At 46.4% G+C, this 16,638-nt stretch overlaps 1 protein-coding gene across 1 annotated transcript in view; it reads left to right on the plus strand.

Moving 5' to 3' along the window:
• Positions 1-16,638, plus strand: part of LOC102994318 (sorting nexin-29) — a 497,441-nt gene that overhangs the window by 106,390 nt on the left and 374,413 nt on the right. The window contains exon 5 of the mRNA XM_055089742.1: positions 7,896-7,978. Coding sequence (XP_054945717.1) covers positions 7,896-7,978 — 83 coding nt within the window. The remainder of the gene's footprint in view (positions 1-7,895; positions 7,979-16,638) is intronic.

Genomic DNA, 16,638 nt, shown 5'->3' on the forward strand with positions numbered 1-16,638 from the left:
GCGGTTGAGGGTCCGCCTGCCGATGCAGGGGACACGGGTTCGTGCCCCGGTCCGGGAGGATCCCACGTGCCGCGGAGCGGCTGGGCCCGTGAGCCGTGGCCGCTGAGCCTGCGCGTCCGGAGGCTGTGCTCCACAACGGGAGAGGCCACAGCGGTGAGAGGCCCGCGTACCGCAAAAAAAAAAAAAAAAAAAAAGTTTTTAAAGCTATTTTACTAGGTTTGTAATGCTGTTTCACCAATTTTGATTTGTATTTACCTAATGACTAATGATGATTAGCATCTTTTCATGTGCTTATTTACTGTCTATCTTCTTTGGTGAATTGTCTGTTCAAATCTTTTGCCCTTCCCCCCCTTTTATTGGGTAGTTATGTTTTGTTTGTTTGTTTCGAGAGTTCTTTATTTCAGATACAAGTCCTTTATTGTTTATCCGACTTGTTAGTATTTCCTCCCCATCTGTAGCTTGTCTTCTGCTCTTAACAATGTCTTTCACAGAGCAAATCCAGTTTAACTTTTTTTTTTTTTTTCTATTCTGGCTCATGCTTTTGGTGTTAAATCTAAGAACGCTTTGCCTAACCCCAGGTTAGCCATGAAGACTTCCGCAGGTTTTATAGTTTTATATTTTACATCTGTATGTCTTCCACTTGGAGTTAATATTTGTATAAGATGTGAAGTATTAGTTGAAGTTTACTTTTTGGCGTATGCATGTCCAGCTGTTCCCAAACTGTCTGTTGAAAAGACCATCCTTTTTCCTGAATCGCCTTTGTACCTTGGTTAAAAATTATTTGGCCATATTTGTATGAGTTTATTTCTGGACTCTTCTTTCTATTGGTTCTATATCTATCATTTGCCTGTACTACATTCCTTGATTGCTGTAGCTTTATAGAAAGTCTTAAAATTGGGTAGTGTGCGTCCTTCAGATTTTGCTTCTATTTCACGATGATTTTGGCTACTATACTTTTTTTCTGGCCTTTCCGTATGAATTTTAGAATCAGCTAGTGTATATGTTTAAAATATCCTGCTGAGATTTTTACTGGGCTTGCATTCAATCTATAGGTCAGTGTGTTGACATCTTTTTTGAGTCTTACAGTCTGTGAACCTGGTATTTACATCGACGTAGTTCTGTTTTGATTTCTCGCATCAGTGTTTCACAGTTTTCAGCATACAGATCCTGCACGTGTTTTGTTGGATTTACACCTGTGTATTTCATCTTTTGGAACTATGATGAATGATTCTTTTAATAATATTGCTTTCTAATTGTTCATTGTTAATATATAGAAATACAATTAATTTCCGTATTTGACCTGGAAAAAGTCACTTATTCTAGGATTTTTTTGGTAGATTCTTGGAATTTTCTCTGAAGAAATCAGGTCATCTGCCAGTGGGGACAGTTTTAGTTTTCCCTTCATTCTGCATGCCCTTTAAAAAGAAACCTCATTTCACTGGTTAGAACCTCCAGTACTGTGCTGAATAGGAGAGAGAGGCAAGAGAGACTTCCTACCTTGCTCTCAGTCCCATGGGGAAACCATTTGGTCTTTCACCACTAAGTATATGTTAAGCTGTAGGGTTGCTTTTGTTTTCTGTAAGTCTGACCTTACTCTTCATACCTTGTTTTTTCTAGTGTGCTAGTAAAGTGTGTTGATGGCATATTAAATTTTTTTTCTCCTAATTTCATCGTTCAGAAATAAGCCCTGTTAACATTGTGGTATATATATATTTCTAACGCAAACATATACCAATTAATATACGTGAGGGGTTACAGTAAATATACTTTCTTTGTACTCTGCCACATTCATGTAATGGTGTATTGTAAATGTTCATCTATGTTAATTAACATGCATATTCATCACAACTTCAGCAGCTTCATAGTGTCCTATTACTGGTGGATACACCATAATTTATCTTTCACTCCCCCAGTGTCAGACATTTAATTTGTAACCAGTTTCTCTCTGATAACATTCACAACATCCTCATGTGTATGTTTTGAGCCTTTTGCTCCTTCTTATTTCCTGGGCATAGTTTCCTCGAAGTGGAGTTGTTGGGTCAAAAGGTATACAGTTCTTGAGGCTGTTGATTCATATTTGGAAAAAGCTCACCTCGGACCAACTGCTTACATTTGTGAGATGTCTGCTGATGGGCAGCAGAGGCTGTGTAACCCTAGGACAGTTCCTTAACCTCCGGACAAAGCTTGCTGATCAGCAGAATCCCGTTCACATTTGCACAGCAGTCTGACCAGCCGAGAGATTCTGCAGACCCATGCTTATCCGCCCTCATTTCCCAATGGACTCTTTCAAGGCTTTAAGTTTTCAACTTTATCCAGTTCATTTAATTCCCTAAATTTATATGAACCCAGCGAGAGACTTTGGAGTCATAGGACATGGGTTGGAATCCCAGGTGTGTGTGTATGTTGTTTCATTCTGTGGGCCTCAGCTTTCCTATCTGCAAAATGAGCCCAGTTAAAACCAACCTTGTGTGAGGTGCTGTTGATGATCCACTGAGACCAAGTATGTGGCGGGGAGGAGGAAGGAGGGCATGGACTTGGAGATGCTTAAGTGCAAATTGTGGCCGTGCCTTGTATAGCTGCATGAATTTTTTGATCGACTGCTGAACCTCTCTGAGCATCAGTTCCTTCATCTGTATGAGAGTAATAACTCTTGCAGAGTTGCCATGCAGGTTGAACGAGAGCACATTGTGTCTGCAACACCTTGAACATTCAGAGCCCCACTCGGAGGCAGATACTCTCGTGTTGTGGGTAGAAAAGCGTATTTCCTATTACACATGTAGGGAGGTTTTGAATGAGGCCCCAGTTTTACCCGTAGGAGGTCTTGGCACTGAACTGCTTCTCACTTCTTAACTCACACAGAGGGATTTCAAGGAGGTATAAACATCTCAAATGCCCACCTCTGCCACAGTCCACGTGGGCAGTGTTTTTCTAACATAGACGTGGTTCTTTTCCACTGAGATTTCTCTCCCGCTCATAGAGGGTTGTGCCCAAGGTGAAAATGTAGCATTTCACAAACTGTGAGGTTTGAGGAGTTAGTAGGTGGTCAGTGTACATAAATATATTAAAGGCTTGAGGAGCCCTGGGGAGGAGGGGGAGGGAGAGGGAACTTTCCTAATGTTGATTAGCACCATCGTTTCCTAAACATATTTAACTCTACTCTCCCGTCCCTGTCTGAGAGCCGTTGGTCATCCCCGGGAATACAGTGTGGGAAGTACACTGTAAGAAAATATCTTCTCCTTATACCCTTATTTTATCTAAAGCAAAGATTCTCTTCCTCAGATCTGTCGCTGTGCAGTGCCTTCATGTGTACCGCCTTCATGTGTACCGCCTTCATGTGTACCGCCTTCATGTGTACCGCCCATGTTACTCATTCCTTATTGTTTGTCTTTCAGTCCACTCACTTTTGAAAGCCTTCACATTTCTTTCCAAAGGATTCTTTATATCACTGCCATTAATGGAAAATCGGTTTTTAAAAAACGTACCAGAGGAAATGCTTAAGCGTTAAAATAGAAGAAGTTTTGTGAACCCTGTAAATGATCTCGGGCACGCACCACGTTTGGGAGATCCTGTTTCAGTTCATTCTCTTGGTGTTTTTCCTCCTTTCATTGAACTGCGAGCAAGTTGGGCCCCACTGCCCTCTTCAGAGTGGGAAGAACTGGATGGTTCCCAAGGAGGCGGCCGAGGGGCGTTTCTGCAGGTCTGTCTTCCCTAGTGGGGTTGGATTCCCACTCAGTTGCCTGGGCCGCGAAATAAAGACTGGACCCCATCCCCATCCCCCCTCGCCCCATGGCTTTCTCATCTTCAGCCTTGTAAAGCAGTCGCTGAGGGCATCCCCCATCCACATCCTCCTTTGAGGCAGATGTGGAAATTGCAGCTGAAAGGCTAAATCCTTGGGGAGAGCCCAGCCGTTCTGAGCACTGACAGTTCCTTTTCAACAAAGCACCCCTTCCCCCAGCTTTTCTAGGTGGTTTTCCAGATGGAGTGTTAGGATTTGATTAAAAGACTCCGTTGGTTGCAGAAAGAGCCAGGTGTCATGGGTGATCACCTGGGCTGTGTACTCCGAGAGCCGGGGAGGGGGACACCACGTGAAATGGAGAAGAGAGAGTTGCCCTAAGGTCTGGCTCACGGGGCTGCAGCCATCTGTGCTGCCTCCCGCAGAGGTGTCATCCTCCCAGGCTCGCTTACTCGCAAGCAGCCAGTGCAGCCAGTGTAGACGGGGTGGAGGTGGGCGGTGCCTCCCCCCAGACCATAGCAGCCCTATCGTCCCTCTTAGCATTTTCTTTAAGTGTACAATTTTAAGAGACTAGGCAATGAAAGTGTTCTTTTGTTTTCAAACATTATTTTGTTATGGACAATTAGAGAACATAGCTGAACAACAGCAACCAAAAAAGTTAAAAGTCAGAGCCCTGTGACTTCACTCAGAGATGAGTCTGGTCAATCTGAAGCCGGACTGCCGGGGCCTGTGGTGGGTGCTGATGCCTCGGGGCCCTGGGCAGGGTTTGGTCCGCTCTGCTCACCTTGCCTCTCGCCTGTTCAGACCGACGGGCACCCCTGATGTGACTTGTGCTGGGTTGAAGACCCCTTTGGGATGAGCCTCAGCCGTAATCCCGATCTCGTTCCCACACTCGGAGCGTTTCTGAGGCCTTTCACAGTTAGGATGCTCTTAACTATTGACCCATCCTGTTGTATCATGAGGTGGCAAATAAAACGGCATTCTTATTTGATCATCAGGAATGGTACATTCTATTTGGTTCCTCTGTCTACAAATTAAAGTCCTGTTGCTGGTTGCAAATTAGTCGTTCAGAGCCTGGGAATTGTTTTCTTGGGCCATTAACATGTTACGTTTTTTAAAAATACCTTTTGGTGGGACAAGAACTCTCTGGTTGGCCCCAGCTCCCACCCCTTAGACCCTCTTGTCTTATGCCTGGTTTGCGTTACTCATGGTCCTCGTCTGTCTGCCTGCTCTGGTCATCTGAGTCTGTATCCCATCGCAGGTTGTTGTGACCGTCAGTTAAAATACCAGGCTGGATAGAACTACACACACGATGTGACCGTGTCGGAGTCCTGGATTTGCCATCGGACAGTAGTTACGGAAGATGTAACCATTGGGGGAGGCTGGGCCGAGGGTATACAGGATCTCTCAGTAATATCTTTCCAACTTCCTGAATCTATAATTACTTCAAAATAAAAATTAAAACATAAAAGGCCTCATCTTGCCTGGGGTCAGGAGCTAGTTGCCTCTTTGGGGTGGTCAGTGTACCCTCCAGGTGTTTGCCGTTGAGTCAGGAGCAGTTCAGCTGACCTGAAAGTTCATTTCCCATAAAAGGCAAACAAGTTCATCGGCACAGAGTTGTCTGGGATGAATTTATGGTTCCTAAAGGTGTCCGTCCATGGAATAGTCTCCACGACATCTCATCATTTTGTTGGAAGTTGGATTTGTATTAAAGGTTATGGTCTTTATCTGTTAGGTCTGATATTTAGACAGTGGTAAGATGCTATTAAAAGATGGCTCCAAACCAGAACAAAAGCAGCCACTTGAATATCTCAGTGCTGGCTACAGAGTTGAAGATGAGCTAGGCAGCTGAGGGTGGGCCTGGATGGTGTGAGCAAACGAGCCGAGACCTGGCAGCCAGACACGGACACGACCCACCTGCCAGTCTGCGTGAATGAACCTGCCTCTTCTGCCTCTTGGACGGCATTCTGCATGAACCGTTGTTAAATTAGGCCGTATAGAAATGCACATCAGTTGCTTTCTCTCCCTTGTTTTAAGGTAATATGTGCCTGGAATTCACATGTGGGGATTAGGAGTAGGTTGGGATGAATGACAAGATCCGGCTTTTAGGGGATCCAAGAAAACCAGCTGTACCAGCATGTCCGTCAGGGAGTGCAGGGAGTGTTTTCCCTCCCACACACCTTCTCAAGACTTGTTAGTTGTTTAGCTTCAGACGTTCACTCTTCGTATCACAGAGAGACTGCGGCCACGGATAGAAACATCTGTGACAGGCTATCTAGGAGGAGGGCGATAAGTAAGGGACTCCATGTTTTACTTTCTCTCAAGCTTCTGAGATGAACGCACAGATCTCAGGTGACACCTAAGTATATGGTAGTGTCTGCAGTTGGTACTTATGTTCTTTCTGACAAATACAGGGCAGAAAAGCAAAATACAAACAAAGTGCTGTCTCTGTGGGCTGAGCTATAGTCAGATGCATCGAAGACAGACAGAACCTGTGATGGGCAGTCTGCAGTTTTTCCGCTGAGCAAATGTGTGGCATATTCATACCAAGGAATGGCATCTCCATCCATAAATAGATGGAGTCAGAAGCTTACCGTGGTGAATTGTTAAATGAGACAAGCCAGTAGCAGAAAAATTTATAATAGGGTCTGGTTTCATAAAGTAAACTCTGTTTAAGTGTATCAGGTTTCTAGTGACTATGTGAGCATGGAGGAGGCGTGAAATGTGTGTACCAGGTTTTTAACGTTGGTTACCACGGGGAAGGATGAGTGTGACAGTAAACAAAGGAAAAAAGACTTCAAACAAAAAAATTTAGAAGAGTGTGAAAGGTGTTTCATCTGTGAATAATTATATACAGTGTGTGTGTGTGTATGTGTATGCATGCCTAGAGAGAGAGCTGATAGGACAGATAGAAAAATGATAGTGGGGTTTATTTCAAGGTGTTGAATTTTTAGTGGATTTTTTACATTTCTTCTTAAATGTGTTCTGATTGTTTGAGTATTTTGCAATGAGTGTTTTATTTTTTATAATCGTAAAAGACACCCAATCTTAAAGCTCTTTTCTTTGTGAGGAAATATTCCAGCATGTGTAAGAGCACGCAGGCTCAAGACCTTGTTGCGGGAGGAGCAGGAAGAGAAGATGTGGAAGAGGCACCTGTCTCTGGGGTAGCCAGTGAGAAACCAGTTCTGAATCCCAAAAGAGACAGAGAAGAGCTCTTCTGGGCCTCGGAGGCAGAGAGACCTGGGCTTGTGTCTGGGCCGTGTGCCTTATGTATGACCTTGGCATTGGCCATGTGACCTTTTCCATGCCCCAGCTCCTCTCCTGCAAAATGAGGAGAATTCTACAGCGTCATTGTGCCTGACATATCGTTAGGTTCTTAACGTTATTCAGTGTTGCCATCGAATGAAGCATGGGTGAATGAATACACGTGTGCTTGATTCAGTGAGGTCACATATGTAAAGTCTGAGCTATGTGGGTAAATACTCAACAAATGGTAGTTTTTTCTCTGACCCTCATGTCCTGTTCCGCAGCTGGGGTACCTGGGGAGTGAATTCAGTAGAGTGGGGTCTTGTCATCGCCTGAGTTCCACGTTTCATTCTGCAGTCTTACATGGGGTGCCGCTGGAGTTGGTCAGCCGCTTCTCCTCATTATACCTCACTTTCCTCATCTGTAAAGTGGGTCTTGTGATAATATATATCTTGGAAGGATTAAATGAGATACATAAAGACTTCACGTGATGCCTGGCAAATAGGAAGTTTTCAATACATGTAGTTGTTAATAAAAATACTGAGTGTTCCCCAAGTAAACAGTACCTATTATGTGCTTCTGTAAATGGAGAGGATACTACAGAGTGCCTGGCACAGAATAGGCATCTAACAGATTGATTCAAATAGCCTGAGGGCAACACATGTCAGCATCCTGAATCTGTGGGCACCGGAGCCAATTAATGGTTATTTCCGTCACCAATGAACAGTTCTCGAAGGCATTCTGCAAACGTGCCTTTGCTAACATAGTCTTTTCCAGCGATGATCTCTAAAACAGAGAATATATTAATATTTATAAGATGCACATTGTGTATTTTTCTTTACACAGATTCTCCTCCTTCCTTGGGTCTAAGTTGCCAATTTTTAAATATATTTTTCTAACATTCTTGTACCTGCAGAGAAAACGAGGTGCTCAAAGTCCAACTGAAGAAATACGTAGGAGCTGTCCAGATGCTGAAAAGAGAAGGTCAAACAGCTGAAGGTGAGGGGCAGACAGAGCCTGGGTGGGGAGGGGGCTACACCTTTTCATCTTCATCGCCCCTGTGCCTGGCATACCAGACACTCAGCATGGGATGCGTGCACGTGCAGATGAATTAGAAGAACGGGGCTGGCTAGGGTTCCAGAAAATCAATTAAATGGAAAACCCTGCTCTGTATTCTTGCTAAATGCATAATATTATAAGACTTACTTGCCAGACTATTAGCAATACTTGTATCAATTTGTGTACTTAGGGAGTTTTATGTCTAGAGCCTTGAAACATTTGCAAGGTAGTGAACTTTCAGCACGATTAAGTGACATCAGGCCAGGGGTGAAAGCAGCAGAACGCCAGAGTGGCGGAGAATCAGAGCTATGGAGTTAGGCTGATCAGGCTCCAACCCCAGCTCTGGTTAAATTTCTTAATCTCTGTGTACCTCAGTTTTCTCATCTGTAGAATGGGGTTAGTTGACAGTGCCTACCTCATGAGGCAATCCATGTAGACATCTTAGCATAGTGCCTACATAGAGTGAGTACTGAGTAGATTTTAGCTATTATTAATACTCTTAATCAGAAATACAGGTAGATAGAAAAATGATTGTTTGACCAAGATCTCACTAAATAAAGTAGTGCTATATGCTTCCTCCCTGTGCAATTTGCCTGCACTTTAACTGTCATGACTCTACTAAAATGTTTCTCAGGTCAGCCTGCAGAAGGGATAGTTAATTAACTTTGGCTCAAGGGTCTTGCAACCTTCAACCAACTGACCATTACAAGATTTTCTTAAAAATGAGCTCTCAGAGTGTGGACATTTTAACAGAGAGGTGGATGCTCCATGCTCACAGGTCTTGGGAGTCAACCAGACCTGGATTTGACTTCAGGTGCACCCTCCATGACTTGACCTCTTGGAGTTACTTTGCCGTCTGGAAGAGGAAACGCCACACCAGCGTAAGAGGAAATCACAACGATGTCACAGGGGCTGTTGTGGGGATTTTCCGAAACAATGACTGCAAAGCTTCTAGTGTGGCACCCGGTGTATAGTTGGTGCTCAGTCAATGGTAGTTATTTTTCTGTGTCAGAGAGAGAGAGATAAGATTGGAGTCTGGTTTTGGCTTGCGTAGCAATATCATAAAGACTTGAATTTTCTTTGGAGCTTTTGTACTTGATCAGGTTGAACATTTTTTTTTTTTTTTTTTTTTGGATAACATACCTCACCTCATTCCTGCTAGGTCTGTAACAGTTACTAGTCTGGGGGTTACCATTGCAGAGTTAATCGTGTCTTGCTGTAAGGGCTCATCACCCTTTTCATACAGATACTGCTCGTGTGTCCCGGATCCCATCTCATTACGTGGAGTTATGTCTGCCCTGGCCTTCTGCCTTTTCACTTCTTCTCATCTTTGTTCCCCCAGCACCTGGCTTTTACAGTCGTTCATTCCATTCGCTATATGTTTCGAATGAGTAGTATATGTTTAGCCCTTTACCCTTTCCAAGCAAGTTCAGTTATATTCACATTTGATTCAGTAATGCTGTGATGAGTAGGTATTTTCCCTCTTTTGAAAAAAATTCATTATTGGAGCCTCAGGAGAGCTTAAGGGGGCTTGTCCATGGATCTGGGGTGGAAATGAACTTGGGTTATTTTCCTCCAAATCCCTCTTCTGTGCCGTATGAAGTTCTTAAACTAGTGTGCAGAGGCCTTTCCTGGGGCGCCTATTAAATGTGCTCCTTCTCAGGAGATCTGGGTTGAGGCTCTAGATTCGCACGTCTGGATGCGTGACTCTCCTGCAGCTGATCCGTGGACCACGCCATCACCTTTTGAGAAATCTACACTCTACCCACAACAGAGCTTTGATTTGATGCAGTGAGAAAATTAAACCAGGGGGTGTGGGGAAGCACCACTGGGCTTGCATTTGGTTTAAAAACCACAATACTATAAAGTACATTTCTGAGTTAGGAGCATTTTTGGAGTGAGTCCCCCCAAAACGGGTGCACAGAACCTAGAGTGTACAGAATGGTTTCTCACGGTAGCCAGAGTCCCTTTTCCTAAGACCCAGCCTGAATGCTCTGAGCCAAAGCTAGGTATGAGATGGCCCTTAAATGGAACAGAGCAGAGATAATGAAGCACATTTTGCTGTTTCTTTGCTGTCCCTTTACCCTTACCTCCGTTTCTTACTGGGTCGTTTAAGACCATCTACCTTATGTGTGAGTCATCCTTAGCGGGAGGTCTTTATGAAAGCCCTCAGATGCAGGCGCATACTGACCGATGCCCTGTGTTTGCTTGTTTAAGTCCTGCAGTTTATTCTTTCTTCCACTTAAGTAATATTCGTGAGCACCAGCTGTATGCCAGACACTAGGAAGCAGCCTCATTAAAAGGCATGCTTGGGGCTTCCCTGGTGGCGCGGTGGTTGCGCGTCCGCCTGCCGATGCAGGGGAACCGGGTTCGCGCCCCGGTCTGGGAGGATCCCGCGTGCCGCGGAGCGGCTGGGCCCGTGAGCCGTGGCCGCTGGGCCTGCGCGTCCGGAGCCTGTGCTCCGCGACGGGAGAGGCCATAACAGAGGGAGGCCCGCGTACAACAACAAAAAAAAAAAAAAAAAAAAAAAAAAAGGCATGCTTTCAAAAATTGCACTCCGGCCTTTCCAGAGCTTTTACCTAATTTTTAAGTGTGTCGTCTACTACTCAGAGGAATTGGGACTCACTCCTCACCCCCAGCCAGATACTGACTCAGTTTGTTGAAAACTATTGAGTATGTGCCCTGGCCAGGTTGGGGTGCCCTTGTCAGGCTTTGGTAGCTTGGGGTGTCCTGGCCAGGCTAGGCGGGGCTTGGGGTTTCTGGGGAGTTGGAGGAGCAGGGGCAGGGAGAGGTTGGAGAGGGAGAGTCCTTTCTTTCTGATCCATGATTTCCTTGGCTCCTGATGTTAGGTGGACATAGAGATGTGTACTAGCTTCCCAAATTCTAGGTGGGAATTCAGAATGCATTTTCCACAAAAGAAACCTTTTAGTTTGAGGATATAAAGATTTTTCTGTCTTTTGGATGACAAATGGTTTATGAAACTGAGCTCCTCAGTAGGGAAAAGAGTGAAAAGTCCTTTAAGCCCCAAAGCCTTCAGGTTTGAATAGAGGGCTGCGGGCTATATTGGGATCATTATATTCATAGTTGTTGTGGGAAGTGCCTTCAGGATTAAGAAAAAAGAATCAACTTAAAATGGACCTTTAGAATAGATTGTTGACAAACTTTAAGAGGTTAGTAGGTAATTTTGTTTCAGTTCTGAGGTTATAATTAATCATGGCTATTCTTTCCCCCCAAATTCTCTATGAAACGGCAATGTAGGAATCAGACAAAAAGTGATCAAAATAACATTTAAAAAAAAAAAATTATTTATTTATTTATTTATTTATATTTGGCTGTGTTGGGTCTTCGAACTTTAAGAGGTTAGTAGGTAATTTTGTTTCAGTTCTGAGGTTATAATTAATCATGGCTATTCTTTCCCCTCAAATTCTCTATGAAACGGCAATGTAGGAATCAGACAAAAAGTGATCAAAATAACATTTTTTTAAAAAATTATTTATTTATTTATTTATTTATATTTGGCTGTGTTGGGTCTTCGTTTCTGTGTGAGGGCTTTCTCTAGTTGCGGCGAGCGGGGGCCACTCCTCATCGCGGTACGCGGGCCTCTCACTGTCGCGGCCTCTCTTTGTTGCGGAGTACAAGCTCCAGACTCGCAGGCTCAGTAGTTGTGGCTCACGGGCCTAGTTGCTCCGCAGCATGTGGCATCTTCCCAGAGCAGGGCTCGAACCTGCGTCCCCTGCATTGGCAGGCAGGCTCAACCACTGCGCCACCAGGGAAGCCCCCAAAATAACATTTTTATTACTGTCAGTTGATTGGAAACTCCAGCTTGACCTGAAGCCAGAATCACACTCCCCAATACATTGCCTCCCAGGTGTAGACCCAGGGACCTCCACTGTGAGGCATTGTTGGATCTGCAGAATTACACTCACCCAGCGGGGGACCAAGAGGGAAGACAGTCCGTGGAGGTGTTTCCCTTTTTAGTACATCATCTCCATTTGATTGAGGATCTCACCAGTCAGTAGGAGGTGGGGAGTGAGGCCCAGAGCATATTATGATGGATGTCTCCCCATGGAAACATGGCCCAAGGTGGAGGCCCTTCACTAAGAGCTGTGAAGACCGCAGCTGCTGGTGCCTCCTGAGGGAGAGGCCAGGGCAGTGGGGCTGGGGCAGGAGTGTGGGTCAGTGAATGGACACCTCCTCCATTACACCTGTCCATCTGGAGAAAGGCTGTGTCAATGGAAGGAAGGCTTATTTCACCTGTAGCTGCGACCGTTCTCCAAGGGGGTCACTTCATCCTAGTCCCTGTACATGTCCCCATGGAAAAGGTCGTCACGGCCAAAACGTTTGGGAAACACTGTGCATTCTACATTCTTCTTGCATGTCATGATGGATGTTAGTGAATGAATGACCTCTGTGCCAAAGACACTGAGCACTGCCGGGGGCTACTGACTTAGAGGCCATGTAACTTTCTGTGCCTCGGTTTCTTCCTCTGTAAAAGGGGATTTGTAATAGTACCTTCCTCATAGGGTTTGGGGGGAAGATGAGATAGACTAGTACCTGGAAAGCATTTAGAATAATGTCTGATATGTAGTAGCCACTCAATAAATGTTATAATTATTATTATTACTATTTTTACTATCTCACTTTACCTCTCATGGCCCCTTTGAACAATTGTAAAATTAGGATTTATTAAAATAGTATATACTTCATAGGTTGTTGTTGTGAGGATTAGCTGTTAAGAGATGTAATTCAGATAACATGCTGGGATCTAGAAAATGCTGTGGTGGACAGAATGTTGGTCCTCCAAAGATGTCCATGTCCTGATCCCCAGAGTCTGTGAATATACCCCCTCACATGGCAGAAGGGACTTTTCGGATGTGATTAATTTAAGAATCTTGACATGGAGAGATTATCCTGGTTTATCCGAATGGCCCCAGTGTAATCACAAGGGTCCTTATAAGAGAAAGGCAGGAGGGTTGGAGAGGGAGAAGGAGTGACAACAGGAGCAGAGGTAGGAGTGATGCACTTTGACGATAAAGGAGGGGCCACAAGCCAGGGAATGTTGGCATCCTCCAGGAACAGGAAAAGACAAGGAAACAGGTTCTCCCCTAGAGCTTCTAGAAGGAATGCAGTCCTGCTGAAACCTTGAGTCTAGCTTATAGGACCCATTTGTGCCTTCTGACCCCCTGAACTTCAAGAGAGTACATTTGTGTTATTTTAAGCCACTAAGTTGATGGTAACTTGTTACCGCAGCCATAGGGAGCTCATGTAAATATTCCGTTAAGCTGAGGTACTGCCTTAATCATTAATGCACATGGGGATCATCTAATCGTCTTATGGAGCTTGTGGTGGGAGGTTGATGTCTTAAAGGTTGGTTTTCTTGGTCAAAGGTCACCTGGTGGACAAACTTGGGACCTCAAGGGAGAGCTGTGGTCTTTGATTTGCAGCCACATCTGGGACAGGAAAGCCCACCGCCCCTCTGCCACACCCTTTGTGCAAGGTGTGTTTGGCCAAGACAGGGAAGTCCTTGTCCCAGGTCACACTCACCCCACCCGGGGGTCACTCGTGTCAGCCCTGGTGGATGATTCCTGTCACCAGCCAGCTCTGGACATTGGAGACGAAGCCTCCAGAGCTGTATGGTTGTGGCCTTACTGTCCGGTGGACCCTCGGTGTTACTCTTTGGGTGTGGTCATTGTTGCATGTGCAGCTGGGGACTCTGGGTTCTCCGGGTGTCCCGCGGCGGGAGTGGGGCTATTCTCATGAATGCTTTGCCGCGTGTTGGGCTTCTCCCAGGCTCTCCCGAGGAGCATTTGCCTGTGAGTTGGAGCTTGCTCTCTGTATTAAGGAAAAGGTTCTCCTACCAGGGGCAGCCGAACGTGGGATTCCGGAAGTGCATGAGTCTGCCCTTGTCACACGGCTCGGGTTGCCTCTCCCGCCTGCCTGTGCATGGTGGACGTCTGCGGCCTCGCAGTGTCAGGTCCCACGTGCTCCAGTTTTCATCAGACCAGCGTCCTCGCTCAGGGTCAGCCCAGTGAGGTAGGTGAGGCTCCACCCTCCGTTCTGCCCTTGACCTCAGCTGACTGGCTCCAGCTGGGTCTCAGGACTCCACTAGGCTATGAAGAGTTCTTTCTTTCCTGTTGGGCCTGGAAGGCTGGTGCCACTGTGGTTACCTCGTCTCCAGGTGGAGCCTGGGCGTGAGGCCGTCACACGGAGAGAGAAGCTGGGCCGAGAGGCAGAGAGGAATCCGGGGCTGATCGTGTCCTTCGAGCCCCTGAATCCAGCATTGCCTGACGTGACTGTTCAGCCCTGAACGTACTATTAACAAGAGCAGTAATTCACCAGCCTCCCCTGCCCCTGTTTTCGAGCTTGAGTTGGGTTTCCATAGCTCGTATGCTCCATGGCAAAAAATTAGCTCTTTACTGGGTGCAGAGTCCATTCTGTCTTCATGAAGCACTGTTATTTCTCTGGAGTCTTTCCCAGTCCGCAGTGTCTGTCTCTGTGGTGTGAGGCCCTTCCTCCCGGCTGCCCTCCGTCTCAATAGGTCCACTCCGCTGGCATCAGCTGTCCTGGCCGCCGCGGTCCTGTCCCGTGGTGATGGATTTAACACTGCGAGTGCCTGTCGGCATCGCCATTTAATTCACCTGCCATAGGCTCCCAGGCAGAGGGAGAAGAAGCAGCCTGTTGCTGGTGGCAGTCCGAGCAATCGGCAGCGAGGGTAGGAGATCCAGTAGGAGGAACCTGACAGGTGAGGGAAGCTTGCGAACAATTTTTAAAATCTACTCTAAGAGAAAAAGCAATAAATAAAACAAAGAAAGGAAGTCATCAGCCTGTCTCCCGTGTCCTGTCTCTGCCTGCGTGCGGCACGCCCACTGATGCCCACTCCACTGCTGCATGTGCTTCACGCCCTCGCCGGGGTCTCAGTTTCCCTGGGCTCCCAGAAAGCGGGGAGGGACAGCTGAGAAGCCCAATTCTGTGAAGATGGACGGTCATGGGCGAGAGGATTCCTGGAGCTGGCATGTTTCAAGGGTGCGTGCGGTGCTGTGTACCCTTTTATCCTTCAGTCTCAGTCACTGCGGGTGTTGGCGCCTCCCCTTGGGTGGCCGCGTGTTCTTGCCCCCTGTGTGCACAGAGGTGGAGATGTCTTTGTTTGAGGCAGGCTGCTTTGGTTGCAAGGGAAGCAAGGTCATGAGTCTTGTGTGTTTGGGTCTGTGTCTGGTTCTAGTGGGATAAGCGTGGGACCTCGTGGAAACACTGATAAGATCTCATCACTCTGCTGCTTAAAACTCAGTCCCGACTTTCTGACCACGGCTTGCGGTACTTGGTGTGATCTGCCTCTTTCCTACTCTCCAGCCCCACCTCCCCTCACCCTCTTTTTCCCTCTCTCGGCCCCGGCCACACTGGGCTTGACTAAGTAATACATCAGGGCCTTGGCACTTGCTGTCCTTCTGTTGGAAAGCTTCTCCCTCAATCTCTGAATGGCTGATTCTGCCTTGTCAGGCAGTTTCTGTTCAGATGTCAACTCCTCTGACCTCCCTGCCTCTCCTTCCTTCTTTGTTCCATCACTTCCTTTATCTTCATCACAGCACCTTTATCAGTACCTCACAGTATCTGGTTGTTTATTCCCTTCCTTGTTCACTGTCTGTGTTCCACCCTGCAGTGTACAGTCCACAGGAGCAGGGACCTTGCCTGTTGTTCTTCCCTGCTGTGTTCACAGTGCCTTAACCAGTGCTTGACCCAAGGGATGTGCTCCATAAAAATTTATAACATGAATGCACAGAAATCCAAGAGGAGCTGTTGTAGGACCTGGCCTCCTGGCATTTAGGTGATTGAAAACCCACGGCAGCCAGGGAGAGCTCAGCAGTGGGCAAGGTCACGGGTCTTCATTCTAGGGCCACAGATAACATGCTGTATGTACCCTGTGTAACCGCTTCCTTCAGTTGTGCCTCCAACCAGATTCTTCTGATCACGTATAGTTTTGGCTCCTTGTGGCTACAGTTAGCACATGACTTTGACTCTTCCAGGGTTTCATCATTCAGAGCTCTTTTGATTACAAGAGTAATAAAGTCCAATTCAATCTGTTTTAAATGAAAACAGTGGAAGTCCAGGAATGCCTGTCTTCAGGAATGGCTTGATCCAGGGGCTCAAACAGTATCATTAGGAGGTTTTTTTGTGTTTGATTTTTTTCATTTCTCAACTCTGTCTCCCTTCCCCCTCGCCCACAAATATTGGCGGTGTGGTGCCGGTGAATGTTTCACAGCTAGCTCTCTAAGGGAAGAAGGCTCTGATTTAAAGTGCTTGCTGATGTCCGTGGTGGTGGTGCTCCATTGTGGCTGATTTCAAGCTGTGAACACGATGTCACCGAATGCAAAGTTGGGAAGAGGTACATGCACTGGGCTCCTGTGAGCTGGTGTGCCCCAGCTTTACACCCGCCCCCCCTCATGTGTTGGCTCCATTTTCAGGCAGCTGTTCTTATGCTGGCAGAAAGCTGCCAGCAGCTCTTGGTTTAATCTTCCCAGCAACCCAGCTGAAGAGAGCGCTCTTCCCCACTAGTTTCCTTATAAACCACTCACTCTCCCATCTTCCCCCACGAGGAGCAGTGCTTC

The sequence above is a fragment of the Physeter macrocephalus genome, chromosome 14 (genome assembly GCF_002837175.3).
Source record: "Physeter macrocephalus isolate SW-GA chromosome 14, ASM283717v5, whole genome shotgun sequence".
NCBI classification, from domain to species: Eukaryota; Metazoa; Chordata; class Mammalia; order Artiodactyla; family Physeteridae; genus Physeter; species Physeter macrocephalus.